Source organism: Muscardinus avellanarius, assembly GCF_963383645.1.
Source record: "Muscardinus avellanarius genome assembly, chromosome: 15".
Taxonomy (NCBI): Eukaryota; Metazoa; Chordata; class Mammalia; order Rodentia; family Gliridae; genus Muscardinus; species Muscardinus avellanarius.
Genome location: NC_137801.1, coordinates 87,184,470 through 87,204,992, shown reverse-complemented (window position 1 = coordinate 87,204,992; position 20,523 = coordinate 87,184,470). Strand labels below are relative to the sequence as shown.

The window sequence follows — 20,523 nt, the reverse complement described above, 5'->3', positions numbered from 1 at the left end:
AAGGAACAAAGGCCTTAAACTTTAATGGTGGATCGTCCTGCCCTTAAAGCGCCATCAGATGTTTGATTCTGCAGAGCGGCCTCTTCCTCTCCCTCCTCCTCCACCTCTTCCTCCTCCTCCTTTTTTTTTAAAAAAAATTTGAAACAGGGTCTTGTTAAGTTGCTGAGGGTTTGTCTAAGTTGCTGAGGCTGGTCTTGGACCAGCCATCCTCCTGTCTTGAATTTTTTATTTTTAATTTTTATTCTGAAACAGGGTCTCACTAAGTTGTTGAGGGTCTTGCTAAGTTGCTGAAGTAGATCTCAAACCCCAAGTCTTCCTGTTTCAGCCTCCCAAGTACTGGAATCTCAGGCACGTGCTACCACACCTGGAGAACTATTTTTTTTATTCTGTTTCATCTTTATAAAGTGTTGTCAAGGGCTCCTACGATAATATTGTGACTGCATGTCGGTGTTGTGACCTGTGGTTTGGACAACATCACTGAGGAGGAGAGGCTGGGGAGGGTGGCCCCGCTCTGCGAGGCTTTCTGGATGCAGAGCTGTTCTGGGTAGACCGCAAGGCCAGCCTTTCAGCACCGGTCACATGTGCTGCCGCTGACTCCTGTCCTGTCCACTCAGCTCCTGTGCTTCACTGTTCTCTTATTTCATCGACATTGAAAATGTCTGTTTTGGAGGAGAACTCTGGAGTGAAAATGGACTGCGAAGATTCAGAAAAGGATGAGAGCAGGTCCTGTTCAGAAGGTGAGGTTTTGGGATAATCTACATTAGGGTCAGGGCATAATTCTGAAACAAGACTTTGCTACGTGTTGTGGCTGGACCCGCTTCCTCCCTAATAGCCTTGAGAATGAGACTTAGAACTTTCCTGGTAAATAAGTTCGAAGGAATCCTAGATGGTCCAGAGAAGGAGCCTTTGCCATAGTGCCCAGGCCCATCAGGTGTATAAATAAATGGGCCATTCTACCTAAAGGTTTGGGGCCTTTGCACCCACCTACTTAGTGGATGGTTTTATACCCTGCTAGTGTATGATGGTTTTATACCCTGCTAGTGTATCTCTCCCCTGCCAACTTTTCCAGGCAGACAAGGAGGCCCTGATGTGGAGAGTGGGATGGGAAAGATGGCCCAGGGCAGGACTTTGAGCACTTCATTCAGAAAGGCCTGTAAGTGTCTGCTCGAGGGTGACAATGAGAGATGGCTTTGGGGTCACATGACTGTGTGAAGGGAGAGATCTATGACCTGACAGGGGATAAACCCTGGCTATTTGATCTCTTGTTTCCTAACATTTGTGTCCAGGGAAGCTCTTTTTATTTTTTAATTTATTTTTATTATTTTTTTTTTGGTGGTACTGGGGTTCCTGGAAGCCCTTCTACCTCCGGGCTACACTCCCAGACCTCTTTTTACATTTTTATATTTGGAAACAGGGTCTCCTAAGCCAGCGCGCGTGGCTGGCTTCGAACCTGCGCGATCCTCCTGTCTCTGCCTCCCAAGCGCGGGGATTACAAGCGTGTGCCACCACGCCCGGCCGGGAAGCTCTTTTTAAAAATTTGTTATGGTCCTGGGAGTTGAACCCATGGAACATTCTATCTCTGAACTACACCCTCAGCCACATTTTACTTTATTTATTTACTTATTTGGTACTGGGGATTGAACCCAGAAGCAGTCTACCTCCAAGATACACCCCAGTGATTTTTATTTTTTTTATTTTGAAACAGTCTCACTAAGTTGCTGAAGCTGGCCTCAAACCTGTGATCCTCCTGTCTCAGCTTCCCAAGTACTGGGGTCACAGGCATGCATCACCATACTTGGGTCCTATTGTATATTTATATTTTTTGAAATAGGGTTTCATTAAATTGAGGGAGGCTGGCCTCAAACCAGCTATCCTGTGTCTCAGCCTTCCAGGTCCTGGGGTCACAGCCATGTGCCACCACACCCAGCTCAGGGAAGCTATTTTACATATCATTACAATCTCTCTGTGCAGTATTTTTCAGCACAAATGGAAAAAAATGAAAGAATGAGGAGACCCCTAGTTCCCCCATATGTCTGGGAAATCTCATTTTTGGAGGAAATACTAATCTTTTAACTAAATATTGTTGAAAAATAATAATTACATGAAAAAGAATAAAATTGGACCCTTACCTAACACATATACAAATATTAACTCAAAATAGATAAAAGACCTAAATATAAATCTTAATACTATAAACTTTTAGAAGAAAATCTGGGTCATAAAAACTCACAACATTGAAATTGGCAGTGATTTCTTGGATATGATTTCAATAGCACAGGCAACAAAAGGGTAAATAAACTCCCTAAAAAATATTGTATATCCAAAGACAATGTAAACAAAGTTAAAAGTTACTGATAGAATGGGATAAAATTTTTCCAAATGCTATATCTGAAGGTATATTAATATTCCAACTAGAAATCCTAAAAATTAGCAACAATAAAAGCAAACAATACAATTTAGAAAGAGGTAAAAGACTAAAATAAATAATGAATCTCCACAGATAACCAATCTTAGTTGTCTGCTGGTTCTGGTGTGTGTTACCTATTTCTTCTTTGTAGTTAATCTCTTTGAGTATTTTCTCTAGCGCTGGTTTTGAAGACATAAATTCCTTCAGTTTCTGTTTGTCATGGAAGCTTCTTATTTCCCCATCTAATTTGATAGAAAGTTTTGCTGGGTAGGAAATTTTTGGCTGGAAGTTGTTTTCTTTCAGAGTTTGGAATATGTTACTCCAAGCCCTTCTGGCTCTCATGACTTGTTTTGGGAAGTCTGGAGTGATTCTAATTGGTTTGCCTCTGAATGTCACTTGGCCCTTTGTTTTTGCTGCCTTTAAGATTCTCTGCTTGGCTTCCACATTGGTCATTTTGACAATTATGTGGCGTGGGGATCCTCTTCTCCGATCCTGTCTAAAGGGAGTTCTATAAGTTTCCTGGATCTGTGTATCGACCTTTTGCTGTACGTTTGGAAAATTTTCTGCTATTACTTCTTTGAAAAGATTGTTGATCCCTTTGGTTTCACCTTCTTTTCTCTCCTCTATTCCAATTACTCTTAGGTTAGCTCTCTTAAAATGGGCCCATATTTCTTCAACGTCAGATTCCTGCTGTAGGATTTTTTTTTTTCTAAATTAGAAACTATGCGTTCATTTTTTGAATGATCATCTTCTAGGAGCGAGATTCTATTCTCCATGTGGTCTAATCGGTTGTTTGTACTTTGAATTGAGGCCTTTACTTCATTAATTGCATCCTTTATCTCTTTTTGACTCTCTCTGAATTCTTTTCGAAACACCTTTATTATTTCTACAGTTATTTTCCTGATTTGTTCTTCTAGAAATCTCTGAATTTCTGGTTTATCAGGTTCTGATGTTGTGGGGTTGTGGGCATTCATTGCTCCATTGTTATTCCTCTTTCCCATGATTTCGGAAGTTTGTGCCTTCTCTGGGTTCTTCCCTGGATCACTACAACTTCACTTAAGGTGCTCTGGATCTCGAATCTGTGGTATCTCAGTCACCACTACTCCTTTACTGGGGTGTATCGCAGAGTCTTAGACCCTGGGAGTCAATCGAGGCTGCTTTAGACCATGGGGGGGTGCCAGGTTGGGCGTTCTCCTATGGTGTGATATCTCTGCCACCGCCACTCCCCACTGGGTCAAGTTCCTGGGAGAACAGTACTGGGATTTCTCCTCTAGGGGCCACATTTTGACTCACTGTTGTTGAGTGCGCAGATGGAGCTGTCATGGACTCGGTGAATTCGCTGCTGCTGCCGCCGGTGGCAATATGGCACCGCTGCCATGCCCTCGGCCATGAGGCTGGTGTATTTCTTTTCTGTTTTTGAGCTCTTCTCTGAGTCCCTGCAGGGTGTGCTGAGCCCAGCCCCTGGGAACTTTAGATGCTCCCTGCGCCGAGAAATCTGCCGAATTCCTCCCAGCTGGTCCGCAGCGGCTCACCTCGGCTCACTGTCTGCCGCTCCTCTCTGGAGCCTGGTGGGCTGTTGACTGTGTTGGTGGCGCCGTCCGGTAAGGCGCTGCAGCCTCGTCCTCGGGCGTGAGGCCGGCGTATCTCCTCTCTGGCTCTGAGCTCCGTTATGAGTTCCCCTCCTCTCTGGAGCCTGGTGCTGCAAGGGAAAATGGAGCCCACCGCTTCGCGCCGTGGCTCCTGCTGCAGTACTGCGGTCTGGTTTCTGGTGTCTCGTTTTTCCAGCCCTCTTTTTCTCTGTCCCTTGAAATTACATTTTGCTGATGGTATTTTCTGGCTATGAAAGGCGCTGATTTTGTGGTAATAGAGATTGGTTGTTAGCAGGGCTCGTAAGCCCTGCTTTTCTCTGTCGCCATCTTCCCGGAAGTCCCTGTCCAGTCCCCTGCTTGTCTTTTAAAGGATGGGTGGAGCCATGCAGTCCTATTAGAGCAGCTCTACCCAGGCATGGGGAGGAGGAAAGAGTGAGTCCACTTCCACTAAGTAAAGAAAGCCCGAGAGCTCAGCATGTTGTGCACACCGGTAATCTCAGTACTTAGGAGGCTGAAATAGGAGCTCAAGTTGAAGGCCAGCCTCAGCAGCTTAGTGAGGCCCTCAGCAACTTAGCAAGACCCTGTTTCAAAATAGACTTAAAAGGGGTTGGGGTGTAGCTTGGAGGTAGAATGGCCCTGAGTTCAATCCCCAGTACACACACACACACACACACACACACACACACACACACACACACTAAACATAAAGAAAGCCTAAGAGTTACCTCCTACACACATACACACTAAATAAACATAAAGAAAGCCTGAGAGTTACCTCCTACACACACACACTAAATAAACATAAAGAAAGCCTGAGAGTTACCTCCTACACACATACACACTAAATAAACATAAAGAAAGCCTGAGAGTTACCTCCCATGTAGGAGGATTTGTCTGGAACCCCTTTGAGAATGCCATCTTCCAGGATCAGAACTTGCTGGTTGTGTCTCAAATACGATATTTATTTGAAGCTAAGCGCTTGGCTCTCAAGTCTGGAAAGCAGTGCTGGATCTCAGGAGTGATGTGCGAGTCTGCGTTTGGCCTCGGCTCCCCACTTTTTTGGGCTGTGGCTCCTCTTGTTAGTTTTGAGAATAGATAAGGCCCTCCAATGATTAACCACTTTCTTGGGGGTTCTAGTGGCACAATATTGAGGAAAGCTGTTCCATACCTTCAAATACAGACGTATTTGGAATCAGGGTCTCACCAGGTTGATGGAGGTCTTACTCTTTGCTGAAGCTGTCCTCGAATCTGCGATTCCTTTGTCTTGGCCTCCCAAGTACTAGAATTACGAGCGCTCAGCACCACGTCCGGTTTATAATGTTACTTTTTTGTTGTTGTTGTTGTTTACTCCTGGCTGGGCCCACACTGACTGAGGGTCATGTCTCAGAGGAAGAAGTAAAACCTCCATTTTCCCACTAGTAAAATGGAGGTGCTAAGACCCATCTTCCGCAGGGTCCATATGGGGATGCGAGGGCTTCAGGGAAAGCCTGTTCTTATGAGCTCTAGTAGCAGTAGCTACAACACCAGTGACAGCTTCACTAGTGTTCATGGCGGTGGTGTGGATATCGTGGGCTCTAGCAGGCTGCTTGCTCCCTAGTCCTGCCATGGAAGGTCGCTGCTTTGTACAGCTCCCTGATAATCACTCTGTGGTTCCTGCCGCAGGAGGTCACTGCTCCAGGCAGCTTCCTGAAAAATTATATTTAGTAACTGGGAGGTTGGGGAGGAGAGAGCTGAAAATTCTCCTGGCCATCTATAGCTAATGCCTTACTTCTATAGAAACTCTAGACAAGGCATCATAAAAGTTAATCAAACACTGAAGCTAACAATTGTCCCAGGTTACAATAAAGAAGGTCAGCGAGGCAGGCCTGGGACAAGCTTGGAGGAAGGAGGGATTAGACGTTACTGGGTAGAGACGACATCAAAGATGGCACCCTAACGATTACACCAGGTCCCTTGGAATTTGCCCACTTTTGGACAAATCCCACTTGGCCAAATACCATATATTCAAACTGAACTGGTCCAAGATGATCGTCTCAGCGTGTGTTCTAAGACAGCCCTCGGCATATTGATAACCTTCTTTTCTGCATCTTCTTGTTGGTGGGCGGAGGGCAACGCCAGGATGGCACACATCTTGGCCAGATCAGGCACCTGCTGTGTGGATGGGGAGGAGGATGAGGAAGGAGCGGATGACGGAACCGGGCAGGGGCACCTGCAGCTCTGCGGACCACAAGCGCTGTGTGCAAGTCCGTTTGTATGACTTTGAACCTCGCTCTGATGTACAGTTACAATGCACTAATGAAAGTATTAAAAAAAGCCAGACGCAGTGTTGCACGCTTGCAATCTCAGTGCATGGGAGCCTGAGACAGAAGGATCGCAGGTTCGAGACTGGTCTCCACAACTTGGTGAGACCCTGAGCAACTTAGTAAAACCCTGTTTAAAAATAAAAATAAAACAGGGTGGGGGTGTGGCTTAGAGGTAGAATGCTCCTTAGTTCAATCCCCAGTATCCCTTCCAACCCCCGTAAAAGACACAAAAGTATAAAAAAAAATGCAGAGTCTGATTCATTATGTCTGGGAGAGTGACTAAGGCGATGTTGCTCGCAGACTCCTTGGGAACTCAGATGTAGGAGACCCAAGCATTTCATGCTGGGTGCACCCTGAAATCATCTAAAAAAACATTAAGAAATTATAGGTCTTTGGGTCCCACCCCCAGAGGTGGGATCCATTGGTCTTGGCAGGGCCTGGGCCATGGTAATGTCTGCAATCTGTCCAAGAGGCAGAGTTGGGAGTCGCTGTGCCGAGCGCTGGGCCCTGGGTTGTACCATCACATGACTCGGCTTCCTGACAATCACTAAGCACCCTGCCCAGATTGTCAGATATTACGTGAGTCATGCTTGGAGGTTTTTTACCAAAACACAAACTACCCTGTTCTTATTTTCTTTCTTAATAACAATCTTGCCCTGGGGCGTTTTGGAATTCCCAATGAGAGGTGAATCTAGAAAGTTACTCTTTTGGTTAAAGCACAGAGTCGAAAGTTGGTCTGTATTTGTGAGATGACCCAGCATGCTACTGGGTCTATTTCCAAAAAATATTTAAATTAGAATACTATAGTGGCACACCGTGCCCTGAAATCTCCTCTTCCATCAATTCATCTTTCTACTGGATCAGATGCAATCGTCCATCTAGAGTCTTATGACCTTGCTGGGGGTTTTGGAGGTCACATGTATACCAATTGCTTGTTTGGGACTATAGTTCCTGAAGTGTGGAACCCAGGGGAACCTCTGTGCTCATATAGGAGGCCTTGAGATATTGAAAATTGTTGACTGAAACCCAGAAACATCAGTCAGAGACATGTGGACCGTAACCAGTAGGTTGTGTCGACCCAAGTGCTCTGTAAGCGGGATCGCCAGGTGTTGCTTTCGGCTTAGAGGCTCCGTGAAGAAATTCCTGGGACAGAAATTGGAACTGGCACAGTTTGGGAACCAGTGGTTTAGAAATCGGAAGCAGCATCCTTTGGGTAGAGTACTGCTTTGGGGTCCATGAATCCTTTTGATGGTGCCTTTAGGAGTGGGAAGAAAGCTCTGACTGTGATGAGGATGTGCTTGGAAACAGGACTAGACTGATTCTCAGCAAAAGGCAGGGGCCTGGGAACAGGGACAAGCCGAAGGGAAGGGAAGGAGGGGAGGCCCGGAGCTGAGGCCGGGTGCGAGGTGCCTCTGAGAAGTGCAGCATGACGTCACTGAGGGAAGCTGGCGGCTTGGGCTTGTGCTCAGTGCGAGCTTCTTCCTCAGATCCACACCATCCCCGAGGCTGACAGCTTTTTCTCACACCATCCCCGAGGCTGACAGCTTTTTCTAGACACCGTGTACTCTGGGAAGGAGCAATATCACAGCTGAAGAGCTTGTTAGAAATGTAAAGTCCAGCCGGGCGTGGTGGCGCACGCTTGTGATCCCCGCACTTGGGAGGCGGAGACAGGAGGATCGCGTAAGTTCGAAGCCAGCCATGCTGGCTTAAGAGACCCTGTTTCCAAATTAAAAATAATATAAAAATAGGTCTGGGACTGTAGCCCAGAAGTAGAAGGGCTTCCAGGAACCCCAGTATCACCAAAAAAAAAAAAAAAAAAAAAAAAAAAAAAAAGAAAGAAATGTAGAGTCCAGCCTGGTGGGGTGGTGCACCCCTGGAGTCCCAGGACTTGGGAGGCTGAGACAGGTTCAAGGCCAGCCTCAGCTACTTAGTAAAACTTCCAGCGACTTAGGGAGACCCTGTAACAAATACAAAGGGTTAGAGTTGTCACTCAGAAGTAGAATGCCCCTGAGCTCAATTCCTGGTATAAAAAACCAAACCAAGGCAAGCAACCAACCAAACAAAAAACTCCAAAGAAATGCAAACTCTGGTGCCTCATCCCAGACCACGAGGCAGACCTACATTTGAACAAGGCCTTGGCTGATTCTCACGCACGTGCATCCTAGGGACACTGACAGAGTTCCCAACGTGCCGGACACTGAAAGGCCCAAAGGAGCTTGCTTGCAAGGTGCTGAGGTCAGGTTCCATCGTGCACAGAGTCTCATGCATTTGGTCCAGGAGCAGACTCAGCACCGGGTGTTTACATCATGCAGGCATTTGTAAAGTCAGGGTTGAGAGCTATTTGGCTCATATAAATGCAGAGAGAGAGAGAGAGAGAGAGAGAGAGAGAGAGAGAGAGAGAGAAGCAAGTTCTGTGCCAGCGACATCACAGCAGGGCAGCAGGAGCACTTGAGGGCTCTGACAAGGAGTGTAGAAACAGATCTTCTGGCTGGGCCTGGCAAGGCATGCTTGTAATCGCTGTACTTGGGAGTCAGATCACAGGTGCAAGGCTAGCCTCAGTAATTTAGTGAGACCCTCAGGAACTTAGCAAGACCCTGTTTCAAAATAAAAAGGGCTGGGAATGTAGCTCGGAGGTAGAATGCCCCTGGATTCAGTTCAGTCGGCAGTATTACAGGAAAAGAAAGAGGAAAAACAAAAGTAACATTTGTGTGGTTGTGAACTGAGCAGCAGTGTAATTGTATTTCCCATAGTAGGTTTTGGTGAAAAACAGCTGAGACGGATGGTTCTGTGTTTAGGACTAAAGTCCTGCCTCCAGGTACCACACTGCGCCCAGAGGTCTGCAGATGATGTCCTCCGGGGTGGGCTCCAGCGCGATGTCACAGCGCCCTCTGCTGGTCCTGAGAGGCACAGCTGGAAGAAGGCCTGCAGGTATTGCGAAGGTAAGCCTAGGGTGCACTCAGGTGCTCTCTGCAGCAGGACCCAGGATGGGCAAGTGCTGAGGATGTTTCTTGTAGGAATTTTTTTTTTTGGTGGTACTGGGGGTGGAACCCAGAGGCTTTCTACCTCCGGGCTATACTCCCAGACCTATTTTTAAAAATATTTTATTTGCCGGGCGTGGTGGCGCACGCTTGTAATCCCCGCGCTTGGGAGGCGGAGACAGGAGGATTGCGCAGGTTCGAAGCCAGCCGCGCTGGCGTAAGAGACCCTGTTTCAAAAATATAAAATAGGTCTGGGAGTGTAGCCCGGAGGTAGAAGGGCTTCCAGGAACCCCAGTACCACCAAAAAAAAAAAAAAATAATAATATTTTATTTGGAAACAGGGTCTCACTAGGTTGCTGAGAGCCTCACTAAGTAGCTGAGGCTGGCTTCGAACCTGTGCGATCCTCCTGTCTCAGCCTCCCAAGTGTGGGGATTACAAGTGTGCGCCACCACGCCCGGCTTCTTGTAGGAATTTTTAATGCACTGAACAATGTGTGCACTTGTGAGGCTGCTGAGAGCAGTCCTGAAAGGCTGTGCAGTCTCCTCACAGAGCTTGGGCTTGCTCTGCATAGGATGCAAAGCCGCTGAGAGGCTTGGGAGGGCTGCTTGGCTAAGGTGAGTCGGGCAACCTTCTCTGTTGCTCATCAGCCACCATCCTCTCAAAGCCGGAGCTCCTAAAGGCCCAGGAACGAGGAGAAAACAAAGGAACCAAAAAACCAAAGCAATCCTCTCTTTAGCTGAAAACTAGTCTTCTTTGTATTTATTTTTTGCATTGCAATTATACACCATAGCGAGATAGATGATAGATAGATAGACAGATACTAGGGATAGAACCCAAGGGTGTTCTAATTCTGAGCTACACTCTCAGCCCTTTTAATTTTTTTTTAAATTCAAGACAAGGTCTTGCTAAGTTACTGAGAGTCTTACTAAGTTGCTGAGGCTAGCCTCAAAACTGTGACCCTCCTGTCTCAGCCTCTCAAGTACTGGGATTACAGGCATGCACCACCACATCCAGCTAAATAAAATATATTTTAAAATTAACTTCACCTGTTTCTTTTTCTTTGTGTTAGCAAGGCCACACGAGGATCTAAAATCACATAGGTGGCTCATGTGCTATTTTGATAGGACCTTCATCTGAGGGATGCAGCAGTGATCCCAGAAAGACCTAAGTCCAAGACCAAGACGGGCAGCTAGGGCGGCCCTGCTGGGTGGGACGTGGTCAGGAGTTCCAGCACTGAAAAGCAGAATGTTTTGATGCTATGACTTCTTTGCACACTTACTTAGCAGCCCTAAAAAGCTCACAGGATCCACTTATTGGTTTAAGTTACCAAGCATGTGCCAACACAATATGCTCGCTGAACTGCTCGGCTTCCTCTCTGACTCGCTGACTCAGCCCATGAGGCTCAGGCTCAGCGCTGGCACCCGTGTCGCTGCTGCTGACCTCGGTGGACTTGATCTTGCTGAATCCGACTGTCGATCTCATTTCAACCAGACAGATCTTTCCAAACTATAATCTGCTCTTGATGCGGCCCTGTCTAAACCCCTTCAACAGCCCCCCTCGCCACTGCCTGGAGGATAAATTTCAAACCCATTGGCATGAGTGAGGTTCCGGCAGGGGTCAGAGCTCACACTCCAAGGTGCACAGTGGAGAGTCTTTGAGGGGTGGAGTCTTAGCCAGGTGCAGTGGCCAATGCCTGTCCTCCTACTACTTGGAAAGCTGAGATAGGAGGATTACAGGATTGAGAACAGCCTCGTTCTATATAAATGAAGGGTGAGGCCAGTAGAATTGTGGAAGGGTCAGCAGGGTATGGTGGTCCACACTTGTAACCCCAGCATTCGGGAGGCTGAGACCAGAGGATCGTGGTTCGCAGACAGCCTCAGATACTTAGTGAGGCCCTCTGCAACTCAGTGAGACCCTGTTTCAAAATAAAGAATAAAAAATAGGGCAGGGGATGTAGCTCGGAGGTAGAATGCCCCTGGGTTCCATCCCCAGTACCACACACACACACACACACACACACACACACACACACACACACACGAATAGCAGAAGGGGTTTGGGGGAGGGATGAAGTGGAGGAGGGAGGGGAAGGAGGCTGGAGGAAGGAAACAGTTCACACGAGGCTATGTCTATATATGAAGGTATTATTGCCAGTCTCGCTAACGTGTATAGGGAGGGAGGAGTGGGGGGTGGGTGGAACACAGAGAGAAATTCACCAAGTGCTGTGTGCAGGCATGAATGTATCACACTGAATCTTGCTATGATGTAGAATTACAATGCAAAAAATAAATAAAAAGATTAGTCTTCCGTTAAAGAGAGGATTGCTTTGGTTTCTTGGCTCCTTTGTTCTCTCCTCGTTCCTGGGCCTTTAAGGTGCTACAGCTTTGAGTGTCTTTTAAAAAATTTCCTGGATTGCTTAATCAGATTCAGTGTAAGAACAGTAAATGTTGTAAACATTTATTATAATTTTCCACCAATTTCTTTTCTATGGGTGCATCTTATGGCACATCACAGCAAGACTCAAAGTGGCACATTCACGTGTGCACACAACATCTCTTGGTGTGTTGCTCCTGTGATGAATTATGTCCTCCCAACCCCTGGTTGCTGCTTCTTTTTTTTTTTTGGAGCTGGGGATGAAACCCAAGGCCTTCTACTCTGAGCTACACTCCCAGCTATATTTTTTTATTCTTTATTTTGAAACAGGGTCTCACTAAGTTGCAGAGGGCCTCACTCAGTAACCGAGGCTGGCCATGAACCTGCGATCCTCCTGTGTCAGCCTCCCAAGTACTGGGATGACGAGCCTGTGCCACCAGAGCCTGCAAAGATTTCCTCTTCACCGCCAGTTTTGAACAATTTGATCATGATGACCCTTGATGTCGTTTCTTTTGTAGCTGCTCCCTTTCTGTGTCTCACAGAGTGAGCTGAAACAATGTAGGACTTGCTTTCTTCCCCTCCTTTTTTTTTTTTTTTTTTTGGTGGTACTGGGGTTTCTGGAAGCCCTTCTACCTTCCGGCTACACTCCCAGACCTATTTTTTATATTTTTATTTGGAAACAGGGTCTCTAAAGCCAGCGCGGCTGGCTTCGAACCTGTGCGATCCTCCTGTCTCCGCCTCGTAAGCGCGGGGATTACAAGCGTGCGCCACCACGCCCGGCCTGTTGCTTCCCCTTTCTCATGCATGGCGACACTCGACACGTGACAACTGCTGCTTTATTTTATCTGACTTCCATGTTGTTTAATGTAGGAGGTCATATCTGATTCTTGTACCTCATCTTGGCTGAAGTAGACAGCGGCCAACCTGACTGTTGACTTTTGCTATCTGTCCTACTCAAGAGCCCCGAGTGCTAGCTTCGTCTTAGAGCACGGTCTCTACACGGAACCTCTAATTAACCCATAACATGAAGCACCTGATGATCTAACACCTGAACACATAATTGGTCAGGTACCAGACCACAGGAAGTGCTCAACAAATGTTAGTTCTTATTAGTAATTAAGCAGTTTTGCATGACTGCTCTGGATGGTTTTTGAAAAGCTCAGTATTAGCCAGGCGTGGTGGCACATGCTTGCAATCCCAGTACTTGGGAGGCTGAGACAGGAGGATATCAGGTTTGTGGCCACCCTCAGCCTCTTTGTGAGGCCCTCTGCAACTTAGTGAGACCCTGTTTCAAAATAAAGAATAAAAAATAGGGCTAGGGGTATAGCTTGGAGGTAGAATGCCCTGGGTTCAGTCCCCAGTACGAGAGAGAGAGAGAGAGAGAGAGAGAGAGAGAGAGAGAGAGAAAGAAAAAGAAGAAGAAGAAGAAGAAGAAGAAGAAGAAGAAGAAGAGGAAGAGGAAGAATGAGAAGAAGCTCAGTATTTTGGCCAGATACCCCAAATGCCATTACTGTGAAAAAACAAAAAAGTTTAGCTTTTTTGTTTCTTTGTTCTTCAAGGCCTTCATCACCCTTGGGCTTTTCCAGTTTTAGGTAGAGGGTGATTCCTAGCCCAGCCTGCACATCAGAACCAACCAGGGAGTTGGCTCACTGGCCAGGCCCTTGCTGGAGGAGCCTGGGTCACCTGCCAGGGGCAGAATCTCAGCATCTGTTCCTTCTCCTCTGGTTGCATCGGTCACATCCCTGTTCCCTCTCCACTTCCTGGAGGTCGACTGCCACTTCCTCCAGCAGAACCCTGTCAAAGCCTTGATAATCGATATAATTTTCAATATGCATGCAGATGTTGTTTCTCCCAGAGTGGCCTCTCAGGTCTTTGATTCCTTTCCTCCAGTGATCTTGCAGTGACGACTCCTCCCCCGCTTGGCCGCTCCCTGCCAGGCCATTACTGATGGCACCAGCCCCCATCAGCTTCAGAGATCCTACCCTGTGACCACACATCCCAGTTTCTTCATTCACTCCCCCTGAGCTGCACGGTACTTTTTTTTTTTGGTGGTACTGGGGTTCCTGGAAGCCCTTCTACCTCCGGGCTACACTCCCAGACCTATTTTATATTTTTATTTGGAAACAGGGTCTCCTAAACCAGCACACGCGGCTGGCTTCGAACCTGCGTGATCCTCCTGTCTCTGCCTCCCAAGTGTGGGGATTACAAGTGTGCGCCACCATGCCCGGCTGCGCGATACTTTGATCCACGAGGTCCCAAATCGGTCATATCCTCTATATTTTGGGCATTCCTTTCTGCACTCAGGTTCCCAATTGCTTTTATACCCAGCTTTAATTCCAAGACCCGTCATTGGGATCATTCTTTTGCATCCACTGTCAACACTTCTCTCTCTTTTTTATTTCACCATCCTGGTGTGTGGCAAAAAACACAGCCCTGGCTAAGTCCAGTCCCTGCTTGCTTGCTCTGTGCACACTGTGGAGGAGGGAGGCTGGGAGAACAAGTGTGCACGCATGTGCACAAGCAGTGCACGATGTGTCACTACACGCTGTGACCTTCAGCCCTGGGCGCCCTTTGACTCTGCTGCCTGGCAAGACCATTCTCCTTAGGTCCCTCAGCCTTCTGGGCTCCTAGACGAACATTTAGGATCATCTCCTCCCTCCTCTAACATCTGACACCTCCTTAGCTGATGACGACCCACACATGGTCACTGTATCTGCCCTTTAGCGTTTACTGCCCGTAGGGCATTGGAAGGAGGACAAGAGAAATAATATTCTTTGAGCTGGACCGCTGAGTCTTCCCTGGCTGCTGGCGGTACAGGGCTGGTGCTGGAGGGGCTGAAGATAGGCCACCGTGGCCAGCACTTGGCCCTGAATGCTGTCTTCTCTCCTTTGGAACAGGTCTTGCTTGGCGACTTCCTTTAGAGGTCAGTCGGTGGGACGTTTTGGCAGGTTCCAGGACTGTAGTGCCAGTGCTGAGTGTGGTCTGGGAGCCTACAGGAAAACAACCAGACAGCATCCAGATGCTGGCGAGGCCTGAGCTTATGTCTCCAGCCCAGACACCTCCCCAGGGCTCCAGAATTGTACAGTGGAGGAGCCTCTGTGCACAGCGATGGGAGGGCCTAATCACTGCAAGCTACACCTCCCTCTCTCTCTCCTCCCTCTCTCTCTCTCTCTCTCTCTCTCTCTCTCTCTCTCTCTCTCTCTCTCTCTTCTCCTTCTCCTCCTCCTCCTCCTCCTCCTCCTCCTCCTCCTCCTCCTCTTCCTCCTCCTCCTTCTTCTTCTTCTCTCTTCTTCTCTCCCTCTCTCTCTTTCTTTTCTTTTCTTTGATGTTGGGTATTGAACCCAGGATCATTCTACCTCTGAGTTATACCCCCATCCCCATCCCGATTTTATTTTTTATTTCGAAATAGAATCCTTGTAAGTTGCTGAGAATCTTTCTAAATTTCCCAGACTGGCCTTGAACCTGGGGTCCTCCTGTCTCAGCCTCCTAAGTACTGGGATTGCAGGTGTGTGCCACCATGCCTGACAGTACTTGTCATGTAGAAGGAGTTAACAGATGTCTGCGGATTCTATCTCCAGGGGCAGTGGGCCCAGGACTTAGAGGCTGCAGTCCTAAGTGCAGCTGTTTATAGACAATGGGTAATGCTGATGGTGCCACTTTTTTTAAAATTTTTAATTTTTTGGTGGTACTGGGGATGGAACCCAGGAGCCTTCTACCTCTGGGCTACACTCCCAGACCGATTTTATATTTTATTTGGAAACAGGGTCTCTTAAACCAGCTGAACTGGATTCGAACCTGCGCGATCCTCCTGTCTCAGCCTCCCAAGCGCGGGGATTACAAGCGTGTGCCACCACGCCCGGCTCTGATGGCGCCATTCTTGATATCATTTTTCAGCTTCACTCGGATCCCTGAGATCTGGAGTCAGCGCGGGCACTGGGCTCTGTGGGCACTGGGGAACCGGGCTGGTTTCTAGAGAGGAGAATGGTGTCCTGAGGCTTTGGACCTTCCGTGACCCGATCTCCTCTCCTCTAAGTCCCAGGGTCACGAGGTCTGGCCTGTGGCTGGTGGGTCCTACAGCTGTTTCCCTTCTCCCCACAGCTGACACTGCAGACGGTTAATGGGAGGGACGGGCGCTTGTATTGCAACCCTCAGTCTCTGTTGCTAAAGACGGAAACCCAAGTGGTACTGTTGAGAGTTGAGAGCCACTGGGAGCTGAGTCCCGGCTGTCTAGAGAGAGAAGGGCGGATTCCGTGACGGTCCGGAGCCGTTCCCCGTGGGGGAGAGAGGGGAACGCAGCTCAGGACAGAAAGGGCTTTGACTCACAGGATGGAAAAGAATATCAGCACGAGCTGGCCAGAGACATAGGCACTTATTAAGGGAAGTGAGAGACAGGCATCCAAGGGAGAATGGGCCACCTCCAGAGGGAGGCAGGCATCTTGGGGTGCAGGGCTCTTCTATGAGGCATTGGGGAGGGGTGGGCAGAAGGGTGTGTGTGTGGGTGGCATCTGTGTGTCATCACAGGTGACCGAGGGGGTTGGGTCACCTTAGGGGTCCTGATGGGGCTTCATGAGCTTCTCCATAGGTGTCTCTTTGATTCAGACTATTCAGGGACAGTGAACAGTGCCCAAGAAGATGGCTCTTTTGTGTGACCTGTCCTCTGACCAGCGGATATTTCTCCTGTGTCACTATTCCTGGGTTGGATAGTTAGCAGTTCAAGGGATCTTGTGAGTGAGTGAATTTCCTTTGTGGTGTCTGGCCACCTTTCTGGATCTTCTGTGTGGTCTCTGATCAATAGATACCTCTTTGAAGATAGTCAACAGTGATCAACAGTAATTATTAAAGACTCATATCTTTCTTAAAAACTCTGGACTAAACAGACCTGGTTGAGGAGGAAGGGTACTGGGGAATTTAGCCACAGATTTCTATACTAAAGTTCCATTTTCTTTGTTTTTCCTTAAAATGTCCTCTCTACCTATTTATTTTCTCTTCCTCCTCCTCCTCCTTCTCCTCCTCCTCCTCCTCCTCCTTCTCCTTCTCCTTCTCCTGTACTGGGGATTGAACCCAGGAATTTTACTTCTGAGCTATAACCCCAGGCTGTCCTCCACCCTGTGACCCTCCTGTCTTAGCCTCCCAAGTGCTGGGGTGACAGGCGTGAGCCACTGAGTCTGGCATTCAGCTATCTCTTTTATTTCTTCTCCCCTGCCTCAGTTGGAGCGTTAATTAGAAAGAGCAACTCCAGCGCCCTTAGCTGCAGGTAAACAAACCAAGTCATGGAAAAAGAAAGTGACTTCTAGAGAGTTTTGTGACACTTAACTGTCAAATAAGCACAGAAAAGGGGCCTCTTCTTCCCAGCCTGTCTCTTCTCATTTCCCGAGGTTGGGATAGGGTGGGGGTGGGAGGGAGACCACAGAGGCCAGCAGCCGCCACACGGAACGAAATGCCATGCTCACTGGGAGTCTCCTCTCCACTCCCAGGCTGTCTCCATCACATGATTCAGCCGGCCAGGGCAGCCCTGCCCTCTGCGCACAGGGTCACCTGTGCTGAGGGCTTTTGCGCGATGACTAATGCACTCACATGTACCCTCGAGCATCCCCGTGTGAGTCACAGCATTCTCATTACTAAAATGCACATGGATTCCGATGTGCTCGTCTGGGCGCGGCCAGGGATTCAGCATCCCTAACACACGGACCACTCTGTGAGTAGCGTTGTCTTGGGTCACTCTTGGGGAGTTGTGTGGGAATGATCGCATGAACTCATGGGAATTGGCCAAGGCCAGGTAAGTGGGGCGCTGAGACGTAACCTGAGGTTGGTCTGAAATTCACCCGACTTTTACTCTCTCACGATGATTCCTTTTTATGTGTTTTGGAAGTGAATTGAGTCACCCAAGGGTAGGGCTGGGAGTTGCGGGACTGGATGTTCCAGTCCAGCTCTTTGCTCCTTTCAAATCTTCCACCATGTACAGCTCCTAGGGCCTTGTCTTTGAGCATCCCCGCCGGCCGCCTGTCCCAGGAGCCTTTCTGCTCAGCACAGTACTTGGATGGAGGAGGGAGCCAGGGAGTGGGAAAAGTGGACTGTCTGGTCTGGTGGTGAGAAACTCTTAAGATATTATGAAAATTATATTTCTACATATCCCGATTTGAGATCATGCATGCATTTATGAAAATACCTCTTTTTACAACAAGGACGCGCACAGGTCGGGGAGTGTTTCCCTTTGAGTCCTTCCCTGGGACCCACCCTTCCTGTACATCATTGTGAGGCTGGTGGTGATGCGCTCATACACGGACACGGTCACTTAAACTTTCTTTAATCAGTTCTCCTTTTCCTCCTCACTCTCCTCCCTACTCACCTCCCACTATTCTACTGGCCTCTCACCAGTAGAAAAAGAGGAGAAGTTCTTAGTATGAAGTGAGTAAAAAACATGAAAACTGTCATTGGAGTTTGGATGTCCCCCAAAGGCTCATGTGTTGAAAGTGTGGTCCCCAAAGCAGCAAGGTGCAGAAGGGGGGCTTTTAGGCAGTGATTGGATCATGAGGGCTTGGAGCTCATGATTAGTCCATTGATAGATTAATCCGTTGATAGCTGAGTGGACTGTGGGAAGGTGGGACCTACGGGGAGGAAGTGGATCCCTGGGGGTGCACCTTGGAAGGGGTGATCTTCTCCTCCTTCTCCTCCTCCTCCTCCTTCTCCTCTTCCTTCCCTCCTCCTCTTCTTCCCTCCTCCTCCTCCTCCCCCTCTTCTTCTTTCCTTCTCCTCCTCAGTCTTCTTCAGTCTTCTTCTTCTTCTTCTTCTTCTTCTTCTTCTTCTTCTTCTTCTTCTTCTTCTTCTTCTTCTTCTTTCTCCTTCTCTTTCTCCTCCATCTCTTCCCCCTCTTCCTCTACTTTCTTCTTCTCTCTCTTTTCTCTCTCGTGCTAGGTATTGAACTCAGGGACATTCTATCTTTAAACCACACCCCAGCCCTCATTATTTTTTATTTTGTAACAGGGTCTTGCTAAGTTGCTGAGGCTGGCCTCAAACCTGTGATTCTTTGGTCTTAGCCTCCCACTGCAGATGTGTGCCACCATATCCAGCCATCCTTCTCTTATGACGTAGAATAACTAAATACCATTCAAATTAGATCATTGCATTTTGGGCGAATTTCTGTGCTAAACTCTTTGGCTCTATGCTTTTTGGAGAAAGCTTATTGACTTCTTTACCTGTTAACTCTTGAGAAATTAAGTACATGGTTTAAAAAATAAATCTCTTCCAGGCTATTTTGATACATTATATTTTTTATTTTGTATTTTTTGCAGTACTGGGGATGGAACCCAAGGACATTCTACCTCTGAGATACACCCTCACCCCTATTTTTTATTTTGAAACAGGGTTTCACTGAGTTGCAAAGGACCTCACTAAGTAGCTGAGGCTGTCTGCAAACCACCATCCTCCTGTCTCAGCCTCCTGAATGCTAGGATTCCATGCCTGGCTCTTCCAGGCTATATTGACACATTCTATTTTCTTAGAAAATTATTTCTTTCTTTCACTTAGAATTTGACAGAGACAAACAGAGTAGTCTTTTTGTAGTCCTTTTTTTTTTTTTTTTTGGTAGTACTAAAGGTAGAACGTAGGGTCATTCTACCTCTGGACTATATCCCTAAATATATTTCAGTTTTTATTTGGAAATTGGGTCTCATTAAGTTGTTGAGGCTGGCTTTGAATCTGTGATTCTACTGTCTCAGCCTCCAAGTACTGGGATGATAAGTATGTTTCACAACACTCTGCTCAGATTAGATTATTATTATTATTATTATTATTAGTAGTATTAGTAGTAGTAGTAGTAGTACTGGAAACCCTTCTACCTCTGGGCTACACTCCCAGACCTATTTTATATTTTTATTTGGAAACAGGGTCTCTTAAGCCAGCATGGCTGGCTTCGAACCTGCGCAATCCTCTTGTCTCCGCCTCCCAAGTGCGGGGATTACAAGCGTGCGCCACCACACCCGGCATTAGTCTTTTATTATTCTTTTGTTTTCTTATTTTTTCTTTCTGTTTTCTCCCTTTGATTTATTTTTACCATTTTATAATCTTTTGGGTATACATATTTGGCTCCTTCCTTCCTTCCTTCCTTCCTTCTCTCTCCTCCTCCTCCTCCTTCTCTTCCTCTTCTCCTTCTCCTTCTCCTTCTCCTTCTCCTTCTCCTTCTCCTTCTCCTTCTCCTTCTCCTTCTCCTTCTCCTTCTCCTTCTCCTTCTTCTTCTTCTTCTTCTTCTTCTTCTTCTTCTTCTTCTTCTTCTCCCCCCCCTCCTCCTCCTCTTCCTCCTTCACACTAGGGATTGAACCCAGGGGAACTCTCCCTCTGAGCTATATTTCATATTTTATTTTGAAACAGGATCTTGCTAAGTTGCTGAGGGCATTGCTGAGTTGCAGAGACTGGCCTCAAACCTGCCATCCTCCTTTTTTAGTCTCCCAAGTATTGGAATTAAAGACACGCACCACCACGCCTGGCTTTGGGCATGAAGGACTGGTAGAGCTGCGTCCACACTTTGATGTTGACTGAAGAGCTGTGGGCTCTGTGTGCTGGTCAGGTGGCTGCGATGACAGAAAAGAACAAGAAGGAAATTGCCGGAAGGAAATTGTGTGAAAGAGAAGAGAAAGGTGCAGCTGTGAAGGATGAGCGTGTCGGCTGAAACACGTCACCCGGAGCAGGTGTAAGAAGGCTTCTGTCAACCAGGACGAGAGGTGGTGAACGCTGCTCCGGACTGCCACTTGCTCCTGGGAACAGATTCTCATGGCTGGGTTCAAAAGGCCTGGGCAGGGATTGGCAATAGCCATTCTGGGCATAAAATCTGTTTTGAAATAAAAGCATGCTACAGATATGAGCTCAGGTTTCTCACTTC

The 20,523-nt window shown here is 47.5% G+C and overlaps 1 protein-coding gene across 1 annotated transcript in view; it reads left to right on the top strand.

Moving 5' to 3' along the window:
• Nucleotides 1–655: 655 nt before the first annotated feature.
• The window catches only part of LOC308274055 (interleukin-36 gamma-like), a gene marked incomplete at both ends in the record, with an annotated part of 32,976 nt that continues 13,108 nt past the window's right edge, over nucleotides 656–20,523 (top strand). The window contains 2 exons of the mRNA XM_080711439.1: nucleotides 656–737; nucleotides 9,095–9,238. Of these exons, the coding sequence (XP_080567565.1) occupies nucleotides 656–737; nucleotides 9,095–9,238 (226 nt within the window). The remainder of the gene's footprint in view (nucleotides 738–9,094; nucleotides 9,239–20,523) is intronic.